General features: G+C 37.9%; 2 protein-coding genes across 2 annotated transcripts in view; both read right to left on the bottom strand.

Moving 5' to 3' along the window:
• The window catches only part of LOC110323592 (olfactory receptor 13C8), a 45,263-nt gene that overhangs the window by 15,603 nt on the left and 5,949 nt on the right, over positions 1–23,711 (bottom strand). The window lies entirely within an intron of this gene.
• Positions 7,396–8,346, bottom strand: LOC110323596 (olfactory receptor 13C9-like). The gene has a single exon (XM_021200905.1). The coding sequence runs from the start codon at positions 8,344–8,346 to the stop codon at positions 7,396–7,398; it is 951 nt and encodes a 316-aa protein (XP_021056564.1).

A 23,711-nucleotide genomic window follows, 5' to 3' on the forward strand; every position in this document is an offset into this window, starting at 1 on the left:
AATGTAAATAAAGAAAATAATAATAATAAAAATAAATAAATAAATAAATAAATAAAAGTTCTTTATAGTTCAGAATCCTCCTGAATCAAATATCCTATCTCACATTTCTCAGAAAACCCCAATACAAAGAAGTGCAGAGTAGCTCAAAATGAAGGCTGAACAACACAATGTGTTTCTGCATCGCTGGATCATCTGCTAGATTCCTTCCAATTCAGAAACAGGACTCATACATTTGATGTGACTCCCTAGAAGACCTCTGCATGCAATAGGGTCAGACATCCTCAGTACCCCAGGAGCTTGAGCGATGACTCAGTAGTTAAGACTCCCCTTGCAGAACACCTAGATTCAGTTTCCACCACCCAGATGGTTCCTCTTAACTACCGGTACCTACAGTTCTGGGGAATTCAGGGCCCTCTTGTGGCCTCCTCAGGCTCCTTCACACATATCATACACTCAGGAACACATGCATAAACATAAAATAAAATCAACATTCTTTCAAAACACCCCACGTAAGACCCTAGTCACCTAGGGACACATAGAAGGAGCCTGGGGGAGAACTTTTCTCTTTCCATCAGACTCTATGAACCTTCAAATAGATAACTCTATAATGCTACTATTGCAGCTATCACTTTCCAGCTTCTGTCAAGTTCCTTATCATCAGCACTGTAGACTAGTACTCAAAATGACGTATGGTGAGTAACAGTGAGTCAGAACACAAACTAAGACATTTGTAAAAGAACTGTTCTGATAGAATTCTACCTAGAAGTCACCAAGACAGTATATCTCATGCTCACAAATTACAGGTTCCCTATATATTATTACAATCCAAATACAAGCAAATAAATTTCCCATGAACTTTAGCCTTCTGACTCTTTATTCCACAAGACAAGAGTCACAAGAGTCCAGTATTCACCGCTCAGACAGGTGTAGTGTGTCAGTTGGTACTGCAAAGTGGCCCAAAACAAGTCCAAATAGCTGTCACACTTCAATTTGGAGATCAAGTTTAACACAAAATCTAAACGCAAATGCCAAAATATGTTGTTCTAAGCAAAATGAGTGTGGCAAGAAAGTAGAGACTGGAACCAGTAGCATCAGGACTAACATACAAAAAGAAAAACAAGCCAGGGATTAGAACCCTGGAAAACCTGGCTACCTGTAACATAACATGACCTAGAAAAGCCTGCAGTTTACAGTGTGGGGCAGGCAGGTGTGATGCAGACACACATAGACTCACGCTCCTTCTGCCCAGAACTTTCTGAGCCTCGTCTGACTGACATCCACTTCCATTCTTGGAAATGTTTCCCCTTGCTTAGTAAACTATCTCTATTTCTGTTTCTAATCATGTATTCCCTGACCCAATTCTTTGACCTGGGACACATTAATCTAGAAACATCAGAAGAAACCCCCAGGCTCAGATTTGTGCCTTTGACATTAATTTTTAAGTTTTTAAGCCATTCTGATTGGGGTGAAATAAAATATCAAAGAAGTCATACTTTGCATTTCCCTGATGGCTAAGGATGCTGAACATTTCTTAAAGTAAATATAATTAGGGTTAATTTAGGGCATTCAGTTCTTTCAAATGATAAGTATGTGCTAATTTTATGGTTATAAAACAAAGTGATCCACTGACTGTTAATTTTATTTTATTACAATAATAAAAAAAGTACTGTGCGCCAAAGTTTTATTTTTTGCCAAATCTAATTTTTACTTTTCCCAAAGTCAACTTATCATTCAAAATGTCTATTAGTATATAGAAAAGACCAGAATCATCTTCTTATGATTAGTTTGCATATAAATTTAAGAAAAAATGATACAGAATAAACTGTAGGTCAAAGAAAATACAACCTATCTAAGGAAAAATGTGTTTCTGTTAGTGTTTATGTGTGTGTATCCACACAAGAAACCTCTTTAAAAAGTCACTGTGGAGAAATAGACATAAAGTGTGTGGATAAACACCTTGAAAAAGAGAACAATTTTGGGCAAAAATGCTAATTGTATGAAAGTGAATATTAAATATACTTTAAGATATGTAGTAAATATACATTTTGAATACATACTTTTTATTAATTCATCAAATATTTTCCTACAAAAGTTACATATAATTTATCACAAATTACACATGGATATGTTATGTAAATTTCCTCACATATTGAATTCATACACATGACAACTACTCAACTTTGTCAAAGACCTAAAGAATCGAACTGAAAACATCAAAAGTCATTCCAAAACTTGGTAGAGGAGATGCACCATGAAGTGCCATATTTGAGCTGGACTTTCCTAGCACACACTTGACTTCAGTCTTATAGACCCCTCTGCTTCAACCATTCTCCCCTTGTTTCCTCCGTGTCAGCCATCTGGACCTTACAGAAAGTTCTCAAATACATCAGGAATAATCCGTGTTGTGTCTTTGCCCAGATGGTTTTCTCTGCCTGGAGTACTTCCTCTCCATTCATTATGCCTAAACCTCTTACAAGGTTTCACTCAAACATTTCCTTCAAAATGGAGTGCTATGAAGTCCCGGCTACCAGCCATCCCAGTGCTTTATACTGATCTCATTAATTTTCTGATAATCTTAATGCTTTGTAAGTTATTGTTCAAAACTAAAGTTGCTTCTGATAAATTTTATAGCATCTTATTGAGCCTGTAATACTGACACTTAGGAAATTGCCAGACATGCTAGGCATGGTGGCACACACTTGTCACCCAGCACTCTGGAGGCAGAGGCAGGAGGATCTCTATGGGTTCAACACCTGTCTGGTCTACATAGCGAATTCCAAGACAGCCAGAGCTGAGAAAAGAGACCCCCCCCCCCAAAAAAAAAGAACTGAAAACGAGAAGTGACTCGCACATCCCCATCGCTAGTCCAGAAGCCATCTCAAACTGATAACCACTTCCAAATGAAAAATTAACTTTCCTCCAACGGAGCCTCACTGGAGAAACAACCCTAGTGAATAGGCTGCATGCCCACCAACAGAGAGCAAACAGGAAATGAACTCAACAGCATCGGAGGCTCCTTGTCTCACAGTGGTGTGTCTGGGCTCTTTAGATTTCTTTTAATTTACATTTCTTTCCCTCTCCCTTTCCACCCTACAGGTCCTTTGCATATATACTATGACTTCCAGTTTAGTTTTGTTATGAAGTTCCTGAGTGTACAAGTGGGTCTCTGCTTCATGGGCCTTCACTTGGGCTCTTTTCCTTATTCATGTTTATTTTGTTTTATATTATTATATGATTATTATAGATAAGATGTATTCATTTCTGGTTTATATTATATCTTATTTCCTAATAATCCCATAGAAACTTGCTTGTTTTCTAGTAATGTGGGTGGCAGCGGAGGTGGGGTAGAACCGGAAGTGGGAGGAGTAGAGAAGGGAAAATCATAATCAGAATATATTATGTGAGAGAAAAATCTATTATTATTATTATTATTATGGTTTTTCGAGACAGGGTTTCTCTGTATAGTCCTGGCCGTTCTGGAACTCACTTTGTAGACCAGGCTGGCCTCGAACTCAGAAATCCACCTGCCACTGCCTCCCAAGTGCTGTGATTAAAGGCGTGCACCACCACACCCGGCTGAGAAAAATCTATTTTTAATAAAGAAAATGAAATCGCCTAACATGTCCATCTAAATACACCATGCAAAGTTTCCTTTCTCCATAAAGCTACATAAACTTTGCGCTAGCCACATAGTAAACAGCAAGGAGCAATCCGAGCAAACCTTAGGGGATCACACAGGAAAAAGACAAAACTGTGGGAAGGGAGCAGGTCAAGAAGAAAGCTTCAGCAGGGGAGGGAGCGGGAGCGGGCATGAGCTAGTGTGGCAGGGGTGAGAATGAGTAAAATCCACTAAACATATGTATGAAACGGTCAAAGAATGGTAAGGGAAAAAAACCTTTAAAATACAAACGCACGGACATATAAATGCCTTGGAAACAATTTTGAACGAAAACAAAACCCATTGCATAAAGTAGATATTCAATATGAAATAGTTTAAGATACGTATTAAATGTGTATTCCGGAAGTGTGTCTCCATGAGTCACCAGACACCATTGCATATAAAAGCAACATAATTTATTTATAAATTATACATATGTATATTACATAAAGGTCTCTCCATATTTTAATTTGTACATTTTATAGTATTGGGTTACCTTGTAACAGATATCACTTTTAGAATCATACATGTACAAAAATCAAAGAAGTGATGACACAAAAATATCACAAAATTCTACAAAGAGATCCATTACCATAAGGGCTGGAAACAGTGCATTACATTAGACTTACTAACGCTGCCCAGGGCTGGCTGATAATGAGTTGAAAAACCACTGAGTTGAATGAGTGTATAATGATATCAGGTTTAATTTCAAGCAGATTTGGGTTAGAAAAACAATAAGAAGAAAATAGTCAACTAGAAAAATGTATTGTTTAGTTGATGCTGTTCTTATTATTTTGGGATAAAAAGGACAGACTGTATTTGTGGACCAAGTGAGTAACAAGTAGAAGATACAGGCAGCCCCGATGATGCTCACCCTCTGAGCATCCCTGAGTGGTGCCTCACTCATCTATTTATCTGTCTTCTACTCCTATGCCTAAAACAACTTTTCAAAGATACACTGATTTTACTTCCATTAGCTGGTCCTCCACAAGAGTGGTTGTGTAAAATTACACACTCACTTTTTTGCTCAAGCAACTAAGCAATTCTCTAACTAAATTAGAAAACACTTAGAACACTATCAGTACATGGCCACTCCTAATCTAGGCAATCGTTGTCTCCCCAAGCTCAAGTTAGTATCTCACCACCTGGCTCCAAGTAGCATGTCCATGTTCCCAATTATAGTTCCATCTTTTATTTATGACTAGGTACCTGGTCAGATTCATAAAATTCCGGATTCATAAAACCTAACTGCATCCTATTGAACCTTACTTAGAAAGTGATTTTTACAAAATGGTGAAAAACATGTTCTTTAGATTACAAGATCTACTAGAATATTTTATAATATCAAAGAAAATGTTATTTTCATGCTGTAAATGTGAAACACGTTCACTTTTGTAAAGCAAATGTTATCTCTATGGAAACAGAAAGAAAAATCTTCAGGCTTTCACAAAGTCTTTTCTGGAAAATTAATGTTAATGTCAAATCCATCTCCTTTTATGTCCCAATTAGCTTCAGGTCTTCTAGTTTAGGGCTTTTCTGTGAAGAGTGATTTGGCATCATTTTGGACCCACATGAATCATATTAGATACAATACTGAGATACACTGGTATGCAACATCACCGCTAGAAACCTGGAAGCTTAATGGCTTGGACTAAGCAAAGATTGGCACAGAGAGAGAGAGAGAGACAGAGACAGAGACAGAGAGACAGACAGAGACAGAGACAGAGACAGAGACAGAGAGACAGACAGAGACAGAGACAGAGACAGAGAGACAGACAGAGACAGAGACAGAGACAGAGACAGAGACAGAGAGACAGACAGAGACAGAAACAGAAATACCTGGCGTTCTGCAACAGCTCATCTGACTGTGCTCCCTCTTTAGGAAGAACACAACCAAGTCACTCTCAGTGGACCTTTGAAACAAATCTTTTTAAGCAAAATCCCTCTGAGCACTCAAATATTGTGTTTGTGGTACTCAAGTAGGTCAGAATTATAACCATACATTTGTCCATCAATTTGAACACATGAACATATTAAGAGGAGGGGAAAGCCATTCTTTGCAGACTTTGATCTTACAACTCTAAGATAAAAGAAAACCACTCTGTTGTCCGACTGTGGAGATAAAGTCATGCTTTCCTGTCTTCCTCTTTAATTAATTTTTCTACCAAAATGAATAAATGTGCTTAAAAGCCAAGTCTCTCATCCCAGACAGTTTGTGGAAAGGCCTGGATTTGAGCCAGGTGGTTGTTGGTTTAATGCCTGGGTATCAAACATTGCCAGAGGTGAAACATAGCCTAACTTAAAAAATTGTTAAGGGTAGAACATCATGGGCTGATATGAGGAAACTAGGTTTCTTTATCATATATAGTTTGTTGTATTGGGTTGCAAAGCTGAGACTCTGGTGGTATGTGCCCTTGCTGGTAGATTTAACCTATAAACAACTATAATACGCTCTAGAAGTAACTAAATATAGGTCATTAGTGCTTCATATTCCTTCCTCTAAAATTAAAAAGAAACTTTAAAAGAATACCAAATATTCTAAATTTATCCTGTGTTCATCTTAAAGAATGTTCGTGCTCAACATCCTTTGAATTTACTGATCCATCAAAATACAATGTACTTACTTAAGTAGACATCTTAGAATATGGCATATTATTAAACAGACTGTTACTAATCTTGGGTAGAAATTTAGAAGTGTTCTTCAAATAATGTCAAACAAGGAAAAAGTCAAAAAACATGTTACCCAGCTAACAAATTTTGAGCCTCTATGTCCTCAGATTGTTGAGGTCACAAAATTTCCTCAGAGTTAAAAATAATCTCTTAGGAATGGGAACTAGTATGACTCTCCGTCCAATGAAATATACAAATATTCCTATCTGAACCAGTAAGATAATTTTTAAATTTATAATTATCATCTTGATTCTTTGTGTGTGTGCATGATATGAGGTCATCCATGCCATAGCAAACATGTGGAAGTCAGGGGGTGATTGTGTGGAGTGTCTGTTTCTACCTTTATGTGGACATGGGAATCACAACCAGGATGGCAGGTTTGCATCCGCTGGGTCATCTCTTGGCCTTAGTAAGGTAATGTTAACCCTATATTTTAGTTTTGTACATTTGTTATGCTAAAGCTAACATATAAAGCTGAAAGGAAGCTTTTTTAAAGAACATATACAATAGTTGTATAGACTGTACACATAAATCCTATGTATCTGTTTCTTTTATAGCTCCAACCCTCAGCACTCTTAAAGCTCCACAGGAAAAAAATAAATACTGTGAAAAGATATAGCATTTGGTGACTTTTAAAAATGTGAGATTAATATACTGTAACAGAAAAGTCTCCAGGGGCAAACATCGATAAACTGCTTTCAGATTTTTCTGTTTTGCATCTTTTCATAACATAGACTTATTTATATTTAAAGATTTAAAGAACAATTGCTTATAAAATAATGTTTGTAAGAATGCAATATTTGCCCAACTCTAATATTTTAAAATAATAAATGCAGAACTATATGAAGATGCTGACCAAATTGTTAAAAAGTGATTATGTCTCAATGTTTTGTTAGCTTTTTCTTTATTCCTTGTAGAACCTTGAACGTTCTTTATTAAACATGCAATAATTTCAAAATACTGTATCTCATTATAAAAGTGTGAACATAATGCATAAAAAGGCAAAGAAGAAAGGAAAGTAACTAAAATTCCCATCTGAGTTTCAACCGTGTCTAACATGCTGACCATCATTTGCCTAAGAGCCTTCCCTTCAGATTTTTTATGGCCTCTTTCACATCTTTGTTTCTGAGGCTGTAGATTAAAGGATTCAACAAGGGAGTCATCACCCCATAGAACATGGATATAAGTTTGTCTGTAGCATCCAAGTCGTCTGCATTGAATTTGTCTTTAGACTTGGGTTTCATGTACATGAAAAGAATGGTCCCATAGAAGATTATCACCACAGTAAAGTGAGCTGAGCAGGTAGAGAAGGCCTTGCTTCTCCCCTCCGCAGAGCGAATGCCAAGGATGCTGGAGATGATTAATGAGTAGGAGATGACAATGAGGACCAGTGGCATCAGAGTGAACAAAGTTGTGGCCACAAGCATGATGAATTCATTGCCTGAGATGTCAGTACAAGCCATCTTCATGACAGCCAGGATTTCACAGAGAAAATGATTGATGACATTTCCACAGAAAGGCAGCCGCATCACAAATGCGGTTTGTACTGCAGAGTTGGCAACCCCTGAAAACCAGGACCCGGTTGCCATGGTCACATAGGAACTCTTGCTCATGATGAGAGGGTACCTCAGAGGGTTGCAGATGGCCACATAGCGGTCAAAGGCCATCATGCCCAGGAGCACGCACTCTGTTGTTCCCATGGCCAAGCCAAGAAACATCTGTACTGCACAGCCAAGGAAGGAAATCGTTTTCCTTTCTGAGAGAAAGCTTACCAGGGTGAAGGGAATAGAGGAGGTAGTAAAGCAGATGTCCAAGAACGACAGGTTCCCCAGGAAGAAGTACATAGGGGTGTGCAGGTGATAGTCGAAAATACTGAGAATAATAAGGGTGCCGTTGCCCACTAGGATGACTGCATACATCATTAAGATGACCACAAAAAAGAGATGCTCAAGACCTGGGTAACCAGAAAGCCCCTTCAGAAAAAATTCCTCCAAATGAGTTTGGTTTTCCCATTCCATGGTATTGTCTCTCTTTTACCTGTAAGAATTTTTTTAAAAAATTAAGTAGCATATTCTGTACTACAGGAGGTTTAAGCTTATCAATGCAAGTGTATAAAGTGTGCAGTAAACTCAATGAAAGAGGGAAAGAATTAAATGAAAAAAAAAGGAGAGGGTAAAGAAAGAGGAAAGAGAAAGAAATAAAATGAGCAATGTAGGGATAAGAGATAAATTGTCATATTGATCATAGATTCTGAGCTAAGAACTCTGTGGCTGGTTTTTAATAGACTGTCATGTAAACACCACAACATTACCATTTTAAAGATGATGGAGCTAGCATGGCATATGTCAAACCCTAGGCTCAAATTCAAGCCTCACTTTCTGAGGCTTATGCTTAATTGAGACTTTTTTTTTTTTTTGGTGAACATAGAGGCAATACAGAATGTGTTATAAGCTTTACTATTTTAAAAAGCAAATTGGGATCAACAGAAGAACTAAACAATAACCCCTGAGTAAAAAAATATCAAAAGATATATATGAGTCTGCAGAGACAAAGTCAGAAATGAACATAACCACACAGAGAGCATATTTACTCAAAAACCAGATTCAATTCAAGAGAGCCTAATAATAGGAAATCTTCTTGTCAAAATGTAAATGTCTCAGTGGGAAGCACTTCAGAATAGAAGATGGAATCATTCTTTTCATTTTTGAATACATAAATGCAGTCAAGCATTGTGCAGAAAATTGCAATCTAATCTTTTAATGTCAAATTAAGAAATGTAAAGCACATATAGATGCATGTAATTACCACCATGACCAAGTCATATATATGTCCATAACCTGTCCTTTCTATAGTACCCCATTTTTAGTAACCTCTTCAGCTTGTTCTAAAACCTGTTAAACTTGGAAGTATTTTCAGTCCCTAAAGTTTCAACTTTTTAGAATCTCATAAAATAAAACCATGTTGGGTTTCTTTTATTTACTAAATTCCTCTAAATTTTATTCAAGCTGTAATGCTGACTAGTTTTTTATTGCGTAGAGATACTAAAATTCTCTCCCCAGCTACCCTTGGAAGAACATTTGAATGATCTCCATTTGGGAACAGTTGCCATAAATATTGGAGCTTTGATATTTGCGTGACCCTAAACTCCCAAGTTTCTAGGGTCAAGATCCCATAGTGGGATAATAATTTCATAGAAAGTACATAGTATAGTTCGCAGTAAATTGACAGTTCTCCAGAGTGGCTGTATTGTACGTGCATTCCAAGCAACAGCATGTAAAAGTCTCCGTTGCTCTGACGTCCATCAACACACAGTATTGCTAGCAGTGGCTTCTGATTCATTTCAATGGGTATATAGAGACATCTCATGAAGGAATTTATTTATAATAAAATCCACAATGAGCACTTTCCTTATTCTTTTTTTTTTTTTTTTTTTGGCCTGTGTATATACAATTTTTTATAAAATGTTTGTATCTTTTTCCTATTCCATTTTTTTTTGCTGTTGAGTTTTCATAGTTCTTCATACACACACACACACACACACACACACACACATACACATACAGATATAGATATAGATATATGGCTGAGTCTTTTGTCATATTTGTGATGTATCTATATTGCTTTCTAGCTCATGGCTTATATTCTTATTTTCTAATGCAAGCATCTTTTAATTGATAGCTACCCGGGTCTAATCTGAAGGAATCCAAGTGAAAGCCTGCAATTACAAAGACATTCACTACAGGAAAGTTTTGTAACCTTTCTCACTGAGTGAGCATCAGAAAATATCCACTGCAGTCACCCAGAAGTCAGGGGTGCTGGCTCTTGCTTCCAGAATCCTTACTCAGGAAGTCACAAGCCATTTTTTTAATTACCCTTAGAGACATGCCCCTTTCTTCTGCCTCCCTCACATACTAACACACACACACACACACACACACACACACACACACTTAAGTAATATTTTTGTACATGAACAGAGAATTCATTGACAGTACTCCAACTAATTTATGAAACAATTTCTGAAAACAGGAAGGCACATAACAGAGTGTTTCTCTGTATTCACAAAACTTGACACAAGTTTAAGAACCAACTTTTAGCTACTTTTAATGGCTTCTAGCCATAATTAGGTTAATTTTTCCCACTTTGTCCTTATCTCAATGGACATCACCCTTTCTACTTTCAGACTCTTTTAAGCTAAATGTACCTGAGTCTTTTCTGTCTGAGTCCTAGATGCTTTGGAAGCTATGCTATAAGTGACATCTCCAAAATCTCAATTCGCTAGCACATGGTATCTGAAAGGCAGTCTCACTGTGAGACTCATTCTTCCAATCACTGCCACCATTCAATCTGTTACAAAGTCAAATCGATTTGTCTACATAGAAGAGCGTGCATTCAAATGTTAACTTGGCAGTTTCTGAGGTCTGTGACTTTAGATAATTTTCTTCCCTTAGGTTTGATATCTTCATCAAAGCACAGGAATTTTAACACCCTTATTATCAGGTCCTTGAGAAGATAAAGTAACACACAGGACACTTACAGCATGTGGTGAGAATTATTTTGGTTTCATTCATCTACAGTCAACTTTTTAATTCTTTAGAATTATTTTACATTTTCTAGTATCTCCCTACTATAAGAATATCTTCAAAGTTTATCAATCAGATGTCTTGTTCCCTCTTAATGAATTAAGCCTACATCACATCTATGAGTTGAGATGGATACATAGTCTACCAAAGGCCACTTTAGTTTACAATGAATAGTGTTGTACCATTATTACAAAACTTCACACCATTTTCAAATAAGAAGCTCAGAGGCTGAGGATTTTTTTAATGGAAGCTACTTCAGTTTATTCATTAAAATCCAACTTAGGATATGTCCAGAGTACTACATCTCCATTTAAGATCACTCCTCCAACGCTCGCGTAATGTAAGTCAAATTTTTTCCTGTTAATGAGTCAGTGTTCCTCTCTCTCCATTTCTCCTCCTGCCCCTTCCCCAATACCTCCAAGTGCAAAGATGTATTGAAGAGCAAAACAAGGCATCCTAAGCTGCTTTCTCAGGTAGGTGATCCAAACCAGGTACCAAGGCAAAATGCTGCCCATTCTTGGTTGACACAAATCGGTTTCGAATCCAAACCGAACAGAACTGAATTGTTGCTGTGAGGTAATCACTATAAACATTGACCTTTAATATAAATCCTACTTGACATTGGACCAAGAGAACAAATCCAATAACAAATGTGCAACAATTTCATTGGAACAAAAGGAGAGAGAACTCTCAGATTCGTGGACACTTGTAATGGAGTAAGAACCAGGTATTTTGGCTGAAGGAATTTCTATGCCAGTTAGAAATTATAGCCCCAAATATACATTTGATTTCAATGTTCAATGTTCAAACAACAAGATTTTTAGATGGTAAATGTTTTCTCAGTTTTCTACATTCAAGAAAGATCTCCTAAAGTTTTTTTTTTAATTTATTTATTTAATGCACACTTTGCCTGGTAAGAAATGCCCCATCCTTACAGCATAGGATTTATTTCAATTCAGATCATTAAGACACCCTCTCTTGTTAATGATGATTGGCAGATTCTGAGGGAGGGCCAACTTACCTCCAAGCCTGCAACATGTAGCGGACTATCTTCCCATGATTTTCTACGTCCAGTCTATTCTGCAGTTTCCAATGAGTCTGATACTTCCTGAAGGAGGAGTTACTATGGGGAAAGCTTTGATGTAACAAGACACTCTACTTTTTACTATTGGGCAGCTCAGTTCGGGAACACAGCACATTTCACACTGCTTGCTGTGTGGCCCAGGAAAGTCTCCAAAGAATCTTCTTCAGACTCAGTAAAGCAATTTAAACAGTTCCTGCTCCTGGGGAATTGTGGGGGTTTTTTAAGCTATAATTTTAAATTGCTTCAGGGTAAGGATGCACAAAAGTTTTGGAACTTCAAGAGCAATACCCTAAAGATTTAATTAGACTAAACCAATTAGCTATATCTTTAACAACCAATCAAAAGATTTCAAGACCTAGCTTACCTTACCCTCTACTGTAAGATACCAATTTCTACTATATTCTAATGACATTATCCAGGTCTTTGCTTAGCTTATCCCATTTTATTAGTGAATACAAAGAATTAAGTAGCTCTTACTCTCTTGTTCTCTTGTTCTCTTGTTCTCTTACCCTCTTCCCCCTCTGTCCCTTCTCTCCCCATTCCCTCCTGCCCTTCCACATGCTCATGGTCAGCCTCTACTCCTTCTCTCCTCTCCTCTCCTCCCCTCTCCTCTCCTCCCCTTCTTTCTCTCCTCTTCTCTTCTCTCTCTCTCTCTCTCCTCTCTCTCTCCTCTCTCTCTCTCTCTCTCTCTCTCTCTCTCTCTCTCTCTCTCTCTCTCTCTCTCTCTCTCTCTCTCTCTCTCTCTCTCTCTTTTTCTCCCTTTCTCTGTCTCTACTACCACCTCAACTCCCCTCTTCATGCTCTAAATAAACACTATTCTATATTTGAAAAAATAAAATAAGTGGTACTAATTCTTAGTTGTTTGCAACAATAATATTCCATGGATTTCCTGACATTATTGCAAAATTTTTTTTCACATGTTAGGTCACTTAATTCATAATTGTTAAATTAGTAACAGAAGAAAATTCATTCCACTGTAGGACTAATCTAAAAACTATCTATTCAACTTGGGATCTCTAGTCTATTGTAAATGTTGATTGTATTTTGAAGCTCACAATAAATTAAGAAAATATTAATTTATCAGTAGAAACTAGAAGTTATCTATTAATTTAGCCATTTTTGTAATTTTTATAAGAAAATTTGTAATCCATCCTGTTTCATACTATCAGAATATCTGAAGAGTTCATCTGAGCAGAAATACATCACAGAGATTAGTGAGTATTAAAGCTTCACCCACTTACACTTCCAGGGTCATCTATATGTCTGTGTAGTTCAGGACTCACATACTTCCAGCACCCAGTCACCACTGCTATACACAGTGTTCCCTCTTACTTGAGCTGCTTCACCCAAATGAGTGCAATTTGATAACTTGGGTGCTGCAGACAAAACCAAGTAAAACAGACTTTAACCAAAATTTTATAGAATAAGAGAAAAACCATAGCTCTAAGGAGGAAACAAATCAAAACTGAGAACCCCTAACTGTCAGTGAAGATCACTGACCATCTTTGATCACACGAGAAAATTGATTCTCAGCTACTATGTCGATTCAAACCAACGCATGACTAAACTTGCTTCTAAAGACTATAGCGTTAAAGAGTTATGATCTTTTTTAGAAATACTACTGGAGGAAAAACCCTGTGAGGCAGGAAAGATGGCTCAGTGGTTAAGAGCTCTTGCTGCACTTTCAGAGTTCTGTTCCCAACACCATGACAGGTGACTCACAACCCCAGCTCCAGGGGTCTGAGGCCTTCATCTGGTCTCCACACATACCTGCATACCCATGCACACAGGCAAACACATATGCACATAAATAAAATGGGTTTTTTGATGCTGGAGTCTAAAAACAGAAGTCTTTGCCAATTATTTCTCTTTCCTTATTTCCACCTAAATTCTACCCAGTGCTACTTGAGCCATCAAATCAGAGCAGTTCAAAGTCATGAAATTATTGTCTTAATCACTATGTTCTCAAATTATCACATTAAAGCTGAAACATAGAGGTTAATCGTGCAAAACTAAGTTATTCATTCATATGTGCCCCCCCAAAAGTTTTATTTTAAAGTAAATTTTTCTACCTCTCATAAATTAAGATGTGGGAAATTCCTAATGTATATAGACTACAAATAAATGCCAATGTGTAATTGCTATAAACTCAATTATGTTGCACAATCAATAAAAATAAGGTTTTTAAACCAGTGAAATGATTCAGTAGATAAAGGTGCTACACACACACACACACACACACACACACACACACACACACACAGACTCACACTCACACACCAAGTAAATAAGCAGAATGAGTTGGTTTTGCCGAGTAATTATTTTTTATTTATGGATCTGCCTCATGTTTTTCTTCTTTGAATTATTTTTTGTTTTATTGGTATAAATTTATATTTATATAAAAAATTTAGAAATTTCAGGAAAGATGTTGTGGTTAATTTTTGAATAATTTTTTGCAGAAGTTATTCTGGTTTCAGTTTTGGTTTTATAAATAAAATGATAAATATTGTTTCTATATTTCTTTTATTTATTCAATTAATTATAAAAACATAAATATTACAGTATAAATTAAAATTCTTCAAAAATACTATGTTAAAATATCCATTAAAGAGATATGCTATGATGATTTCCCACAAATCATTGGAACAAATAAATATTAAAAAATACAATTTCTACAAGGACTACACCTATCTCCCCCACACATATGTAGCAGATATACAGCTTGGTCTTCATGTGGGTCCCCCAATAACTAGAGCAAGGGGTTGTCCCTGAGTCTGTTGCCTACCTATTGATCCTGGTCCCCTAACTGGAAGGCCTTTTCTGGCCCTACTGACAGAGGATGTGCCTAGTCGTGCAGTGACTTGATGTGTCAGGGTGGGTTGGTACCCAGGGAGCCTCCCTCTTCTCAGAGGAGAAGTGAGGGGGAGGGGCTGAGGTGGACTGAGAGGAAAGGGAGGGTTGCGATCAGGCTGCAAAGTAAATAAGTAAATAAATTAATGGAAACAAAAGGAAAACAACACTATTTGAAAGGATAATGTGTAAATTATCCATAACACCAAGTCCTACAGGAAAACCATTTGTTGTCCATAGTCCAAATCTTTTTCTTCTCCTTACCAAGACAAGCAATGCGCCTTTGTCTTAGAAACAAAAGCATGGATACGGGACAACTTTCCAACATAACAGTATTGGACACAGTGTTCTTTTGAAGGATCGAACATTCAGAATCATTTAACCTTAAAGGAATTACTCTTTCAAAGGAATATACAAATAATGGTCTCTACACATATTATCTTTATTCCAAAGTATTGGATCCCATAACAAAAAGTTTGCAAGTAAAGTTGTTTGGCAGCAATCACCTGGAGGGCATGGAAAGCTAAAAGTCTGACTTTAACATCTCCATAACTTAATTGTTTTCTGACAGCAGTTCCAAATAAAATTATCAGAAAAGAAACCCTACTTGATTCCTGTCTTTCTGAATGTCTTCCCTACCAAAACCAGATGACTGATGACTGAGGCTCCTTGACAGCCTTGACCAGAGATCACTGGCTGGCTAAGAGGAGGATTACCACGCTCTACGTTCAGTCAAGGTCCAGTTATAACCATACCAAGAGTGGTATGCTCTGGCCTGCCCGCCCTTTACTATGCTATCTATAAGCTTATATGGTTTAATGAAACGTGAATTTGATAAGAGTTCTTTCCAGAATCAGTATTATCAGAACTACATTTGATGTGGATGCCTGTCTCCTGAAAAAGTAGAGCCGTCAGCTAGCAAATAACTGATACAGATAAATCCCACATGAAAACCATAAAAAGGGGTCATAAATCATCCATTCAACCAGATAATTTATTTATCTAGACTTATATTTGACAGCCAAGGTAGAATCCCAAAGAGACATGCAGCTATTTTTAAATGTTATCTTATGGCTTCTACACTGTAAGGCAGGAAGGTCGCTCAAAAATGTTTTTTTTTTTAATGGAAGTCACTTGGTCCCTGATCTTCCATGCCCGACTCAGACTCTTGAGTGTAAACAAAATGCCTTCTTTAGGCAAATGATGCTCCTACCTGCAAAGTCACCCACAGAGTGAAGAGTGACCATAGCATACATGCAGAGGACCTAGGTCAGACCCCTACAGGATCCCCGATCTCTTAAGTTTCCATGAATCAGGGTCAGTTAATTCTACAGGCCATGTTCTCATGATGTGTCCTTGACCCCTCTCTTCCTCTAAGCCTTCTTCCTGCTCCTCAGCAGGACTCCCTGAGCTCCACCTAATGTTTGGCTGTAATATTCTGCATCTGCTCCCATTAGTTGCTATATGAACTCTCTTTGGTATCTTTGATGGTAGTTCTGCTAGACTTCTTTTACAGCACACTCTGCAGGCAAAACAAGCTATAGGTCAAAGGTTTTGAGGCTGGGTTAGTATCTCAATCCCTCCACTTGAGGCCTTGCCTGGTTACAGAAGATGGCATGTTCAGGCTTCATATTCCCCATTGCTAGGAGTCTTTGCTAGGATTACTCTCATAGATTCCATGGAGTTTCCATTGCACTATGTTTCCTCCTGCCCCTGAGATGCCTGTCAAATTCGGCCATTTCTCCCAGTATTTTCTCCCCCCCCCCCACACCTGATTTTTACTGTTCTCACCACCACCCATCCCCAATCTATCTGCAAAATCTCTTCTAGTTCCACTTCCCAGGGAGAACCTTGCATCTCCTCTTAAGCCTTCCTTGTTACTTAACCTCTCTGGGTCTATGGAAAGCAGAAGTCTGCTGTAATTGGGGGCAGAGGCCCAGTGCAGAGTGGGCTGAAATGAGCTGGGAGTTAGTGATGGGGTGCAATGTGTCCTTGGGGACAGAGTCTAGGTAGTGGTTCAGTTCAGCTGGCAGACACATCACTCACCGGTTCTTCTGAATAATGTGGCCTGCCCCCTCACTAATCAATCACCTCTAGATTGGGTATAGTACTTAATACAATGCAAATGGTATACAAATGGCTATTATAGTGTTTGTTATATAAATAGACAAGAATGCCTATACATGTGCAGTATAGATGCATTTTCTTTCACATACGTACAACCCACAGTTGTTTAAATATGTGACTGGAACCTGCAAATATGGAAAGCCAACTATGCCAGTTTTATCTCCTCTCTGATCTTCATTTGCATTTAGGATTCTGGGAAATAAGTTAATCCTAGGCTCTGGGCGGTCTAAAAAAAAATATAGAGCAGAGGAAACATAGTAGAAAGTAATCCAAGAACGGCTGAGAGAAAGAAGCTCTGAAAGGCATCCTTCATTTCCTTCATGGTCAGGGAAAAGATGGGCCAAGAGAAAAGGAAGACTAAAGAGGCAAACTGTACAAAGGGGAAAACAAAATGTAAAGAGACTTACCTATGAGCTATCTGTTTTCACAAAATGCTTCATCCAACCTTTCATGGAATTAAAAAAATATTCAAAATACAACTATGAAATTAATTTATATTATTTAACCCATATGAGATGTTCAATCCTAGCCCCTTAATCACCATAAAGCATGCTCCATTCCAAATACTGACAAAGTGTATGTTTTGTTGGCGGAGGGTAGTTTTGGTTTTGGTTTTGATTCCCTTTTGTTTTGCTTCCCTTCTCTTCGTTTTGTTTTGTTTTGTCTTAGAGATAGATCTCACTATGTAGCCCTGAATGGCCACTTCATCCAGTCTATTACTGATTGACTTGGCCTTGATTTTCTCTGCGACTTGTTTTTGTTTAGGCATATTAAGAAACCATGTAAGTGTTCTCAGGCTACGGAGTAAGGACTGAGGCCATCCTGGGGAAAGGAGGAAGCCCAGACACACCTATGAAGAGGCTACCTCTGGGTGAATTCAGACCAGACTCACACATCTCAGAGATAACAACCATGAGCTTCATGCAAAAGGAAAGATATTTAAAGACTCACTTCACTTAAATGTTTGACACGTGGTGCACTCCTGAAATCCCAGAACTTGGGAAGGCAGCAGGAGGAGATGCAGAAGTTCAAGACCAGCCTAGGCTATATGAAATAAGAGACTCTGTGTCAAAAGGAGGAGGAGAGGAAGAGGAGGAAGGGAGAAAGAGGGAAAAGGATGGGGAGAAGTAGAGGAGGAGAAAAAAGGAACAGAGATGATAGGAGGAAGGGGGATGGAGGGAAGGAAGGAAAAATCACTTGGAAGAAATAAGAGTTTTGCATGAATTTAATTTTCATGGTTACTGTTTGAAGTATGGCATGAGGTAATGAAAACTCAGAGTGAACTGGAAGCCTTTCTGGGCAAGCCAGCAGAATCCTGAGTAAAAAGCCACTGTTGGGTAAGGGAGGAATTCCAGCCAAAGGAAAGCCTGATGAGAAAGTATTAAATTCTGCTTAAAACTTTGCCTTTGTTTCTCTGGTTGGCTCCTATACCATGGATGTAAAAGTTGACCCCTGGGCTAAAGAGATGGCTCAGGAGTTAAGAGTACTGGATGCTCTTCCATAGGCCCTGAGTTCAATTCCCAGCAACCACATGGTGGTTCACAGCCATCTGTAAGGAGATCTGATACCTTCTTCTGGTATGTCTGTAAACAGTTACAGTGTATGCATATACATAACATAAATAAATACATCTTTAAAAAGACATAATGTATATTTAAATGTTGACTCCTGTACCATGTTATGTACAAGTCAGATAAACATTATATATGTATTAAACAGAGCTGAGATAAATACTACTAGCACAAATAATCAAGTTTTTAGGCTTAGGCCAACCTCATTCTCCAGAACTGAAACTACCAAAATTCTTCAAAAGAATTTAATAGAATTCTGAGTTTCTATAACATCACATTCACAATATCAAGGCTACTACATTGACTTCCTAACAAAGGCAAGGATACATGTAGACCCTAAACCTGAATGATGTTCTCACTCACATCTCAATTGCTTCAATCAACTAAAAGAAACCTTGAAACCAACGGGTCAGAAAAGGGTCAGGAATTTACAACAATCAAAAAACGGGAATAAAATCCATAAGGAGCTTGGTAGGCACTCGATGTTCTGAAGACTAAAAGAAGGAGCAAGGTAAGTGTTGGTGGCTAAAGAGACTGTGGTAATGGATGAAGGATCAACGTGGGCACTTTACCAAAAACAGGGTCACTCCTTCACCAGTACAGACCTATGGTGGCATTTTTTTTTTTTTTTTTTTTTAGGTTTTTCGAGACAGGGTTTCTCTGTGTAGCCCTGGATGTCCTGGAACTCACTTTGTAGACCAGGCTGGCCTCAAACTCAGAAATCCGCCTGCCTCTGCCTCCCAAGTGCTGGGATTAAAGGCATGGGCCACCATGCCCAGCTCGGTGGCATTTTTTTAAGTTAAGGTTCACTCTTTCTAGATAACTCTAATTTATGTGTCAAGTTGACAGAAGACCAGCCAGCACCACATTTGAGTTTTTCTTTCTTGTCCTCTTTTCCTCCCTCCATCTCTCCCTCCATCCTCCCTCCCTCCCTCCCTCCCTCCCTTCCTCCATCCATCCATCCTCCCTCCCTCCCTTCCTCCCTCTCTCCCTCCCTCTCCTTCCACCCTCCCTCCCTCCCTCCCTTCCTTCCTCAGCATAGCCTTGACACACAGCCCAACTCTAAATCTCAACAGCAATTCTCTCTCCTCAGCCTCCTAAGAGCTAGAATTACAGTCTTAACTTTAGCTACCATGCCCACTCCTATATTTCATAAGTCCATGTCCTGATTAGCAGTATTTGGGATTTTTCCACTTTTCTATTTTTAACATATCATAAATAATTAGCGGGATGCCTGAGGCAAAATAAGTCTTCAACAAGTATTTATTGGTTGTAAAGTTGAATAAGCAACGAGTGACTGAAAAAATGAATGATTAGAAAGCTCTCATATCTTTCAGGAAATTCACTTATCTGGGGAAAAATGGGTAATTTGTTGCACAGCAAACCTATTATCATTGTTTTCTCAAAGAAACCAAATAATTTTCTGGTCAATTTGGCAGTATCAAGTTGTCATCCAAAGATACCATGCTCACTTATTGAAACAAGTTAGCTCCAATTCCCCCTCATCTGGGCTGTCTTCACAAAGCTTCAGTCTATGCAGAAGAATGTTGCAAGTTAGAAACTATAAAGAATAGCTCCCTTTTTCTATTTTTTTTTCTATTTTTTCTTGCTATGACATAGTAGGTCAGATACCTAGAGCTCTGTCCCCCCCCCCATGATTATGTAATGTTGTGTCTGTACTGCACTCTGACTGTCATGGATATGCCTGGGCATCAACTTGACTACATCTGGAATAAACTAAACCCAAGTAGTTTGGAACACATATGAGGATTTGATTTTCTTAATTAAATCATTTGAAATGGGAAGATCCACTTTTAATCTGTGTCTTTTGAGGTGGGAAAATACACCTTTAATCCAGATCTTTTAAGATGGGAAGATTGATATCTTCACTGGCATTAAAACTTATTTCTAGATTTCAGTGTGTGCTAAACACTAACTGAAACATCTGGTCTCATGAACTGAACTAGTCAAATCTTGGATTTTCCACTAATAGCCATTGTTGGACTAGCTTGACCACAGCCCTTGAGCTTTTCCTATAAATCCCAAATATATAATATATTAATATATATTAATAATACATATATAATATAATATATTAATATATAATACATATTCATTCTATTAATTCTGTTCCTCTAGAGAACCCTAATTAATATAGATTTTGGTTACAGAACTAGTTCTAGAGAAACAGAATTATAAGGATAAATTTTTTAAGTATCTGGAATAGGATTTCTAACTTGTCAACAAAGTGGAGAAAAAGGAGGGGGTGGTGATTGAGATGGGAGTTATGCATGGGCTAGACATCATGGAATGCCATTCACCAAGACTGATCTGACTATAGCTGCTACTGAGTGCCTGGCCTGCAGAGACCAGCACTAGCCCCAGATATGGCACCATTTTCCCTGAGATGAGCAGCCAGTGGCATAGTGGTAAGTTGACTATGTTGGACCACTTCCTCCATAGAAAGGACAATACTTACTACAGTAGATATTTATTCTGGTTATGGATTTCACTTTCCTGCACAGAATGCTTCTGACAAAATCATCCATGGATTTGCAGAATGACTTATCTACTGTTACGGTTTTCCACACAGTCTTGCTTCTGACAAAGGAAATCACTCCACAGCCAAAGAAGTGCAGCACGATCATGAACCCACTGGCTTTATCATAGTTCCACAATCCTAAAGCAGCTGGTCTGATAGAAGAATGGAATGGCCTTTTGGAAACAGTTACAGTGACAATTAGGTGGTGGAAGCCTGGAGGTTTGGAACAGGGCTCTTCAGCGGGAGATATATGCTTTATATAAGTGTCCAATATACGGTACAGTTTCTCCAAAAGCCTGTATCCACAGGTCCTGGAATCAGGAGGAGGAATAGGGAATGGTTGTACTCACTATCTCCCCTAGCAACCTAATAGTAATTTTTTGCTTCCTCTTCCCACAACCTTAAATTATGCTGGTCTGGAAGTTAACCAACGTGGAGAACACTCCTGCTAGGAGCCACAACGTTCAACTGAAAGATCAGACTTCTCTTTGGCCACTTTGGGCTTCTGACGCCCTTAAGCCAATAGGTTAAGAAATACATACAGTGATAGGGAGGGTGTTGATCCAGATTACCAAGGGGAATTTGGATTGCTTCTCCACAATGGAAGTTTTAAAAAGAAAAAATACTATGTCTCGAGTGCAGGGGATCCTTTAGGGCATCTCTTAGTGCTACCATGCCCTTTGTTTAAAGTCACTGAAAAACTAGAGCAACCTAATTCAGACAGGATGACAAAGAGCACAGACCCATCAGGAATGAAACTATCTGCCACTCCTCCCGGATGGGCAGTAGTGAAGGGTAGTTACGAACACCTGCTAAGACCACATGAACAGTTGCAGAGATAAAGGTTATAATTGGCTACAGTGCTTCTGTCATATTTTATTAAGAATGTTATTATACAGATATTTGTGTTTTCTTTCTTCAATTTCCTTATCATGTAATGTAACATCATTTAAGAGAATACCAGCAGTTATCATATTTAAGTTTGATATTCTAAAAAAAATGCATCTCAAGAAACATTGCCACCTATTTAAAATTCAGTGTGTTTGCAGTTGTGCAAGGGAGAGCTATATAATGATAGATGTAAATATGATCTAGTTAAATATATAATGTATTTACAATTGAATGTGGGAGAGTTATATCCTGTTTAGAAGTTATTATAAAATAGTGATTGTTTTCATTTGGAAATTAATCATGACATAAGGAGATATGATTGTGTGTCAGGTTAACACGGGTTGGATTTGTGATTACTGTTCTGGGCTGTCAACTTGAGTATGTCCAGAATTAACTAAAACCCAAATGATTGGGCACACCTGTGATTATTTTTCTTAATTAAATTATTTGAAGTGGTAAGACACACTTTTAAAACAGGCCTTTTGAGATGAGAAGATACACCTTTAATCCAGTTCTTTTGAGGTGGGAAAGTCTACCTTTAAACTGGACCACACCTTCTAATGGCAGCCTATATAAAAGAAATGAAAGAAGGAAGCTTGTTCTCTACTTGACTAGTCTCACTTTCACTGGAAAATCCATTCTGTCACAAGCATTAGAGCCAACTTCTTAGGATTCTAGGGTATACTGAGGACCAGCTGAGACATCTGGCCTCATGGACTTACTGAACAACTACTAGATTCTTGAAACTTTCATTGATAGGCATCCATTGTTGGACTAAGCTAAGAATAATAAGAATAGAAGAAGACAGAGAGTCCCAGCTCCAAGAACCAGAAAGTATTTTCAACAAAATCATAGAAGAAAACGTCCCCAACATAAAGAAAGAGATACCTATAAACATGCAAAAACCTATAGAACACCAATCAAGCTGGACCAGAAAACAAAATTCTCCTGCCACATAATAATCAAAACAAAATCTATAGAATAAAGAAAGAATATTAAAACCCACAGGGAAAAAGGCTAGATAAAATAGAAAAGGCAGACCTATCAGAATTGCACCTGACTTCTCAACTGGAACTCTAAAAGTTAGAAGGGCCTTGATAGATATCTTGCAACCTCCAAAACCCACAAATATCAACCTAGACTACTATATCCAGCAGTACTCTCAAACACCATAGATGGAAAAAAAGAGATATTTTGAGACATATCCAAACTTAAACAATATCCACAAATCCAGCCCTACAGAAAATATTAGAAGGAAACCTCCAGTCCAAGGAAGACAACTATATCAACAGACCCAAGAAGCAAATGCATTAGCCATTCGAATATCTAATAAAATAGAATTTTAATCAAAATAGACAGGGAAGGACAATTCATACTCATCAAAGGAAAATATCGACCAAGATATCTCAATTCTGAACATGTGCCCCAAACACAGGGGCATCCACATTTGAAAAAGGAACATTGCATGCTTCAACACCCCACTCTCACCAATTGACAGGTCATCCAGACAAAAACAGAAGAGAGAAATAATGAAACTAACAGACATTATGAATCAAATGGATGTAACAGATATCTATTGAATATTTCGCCAAAGCACACAAAAAAATACCTTCTTTTCAGCACCTCATGTATCCTTCTCCAAAACTGGCCATATAGTTTGTTACAAGGCAAACTTCAACAGATACAAGAAATTGAAATAACACCTTACCAGATGTCTTAATCAGGGTTTCTATTC

This window comes from Mus pahari, chromosome 6 (genome assembly GCF_900095145.1).
Source record: "Mus pahari chromosome 6, PAHARI_EIJ_v1.1, whole genome shotgun sequence".
In the NCBI taxonomy this organism is placed as follows: domain Eukaryota; kingdom Metazoa; phylum Chordata; class Mammalia; order Rodentia; family Muridae; genus Mus; species Mus pahari.

Coding starts and splice junctions, on each gene's coding strand:
- LOC110323596 (XM_021200905.1), bottom strand. CDS start 8,346: ATGGAATGGGAAAACCAAACTCATTTGGAGGAATTTTTTCTGAAGGGG.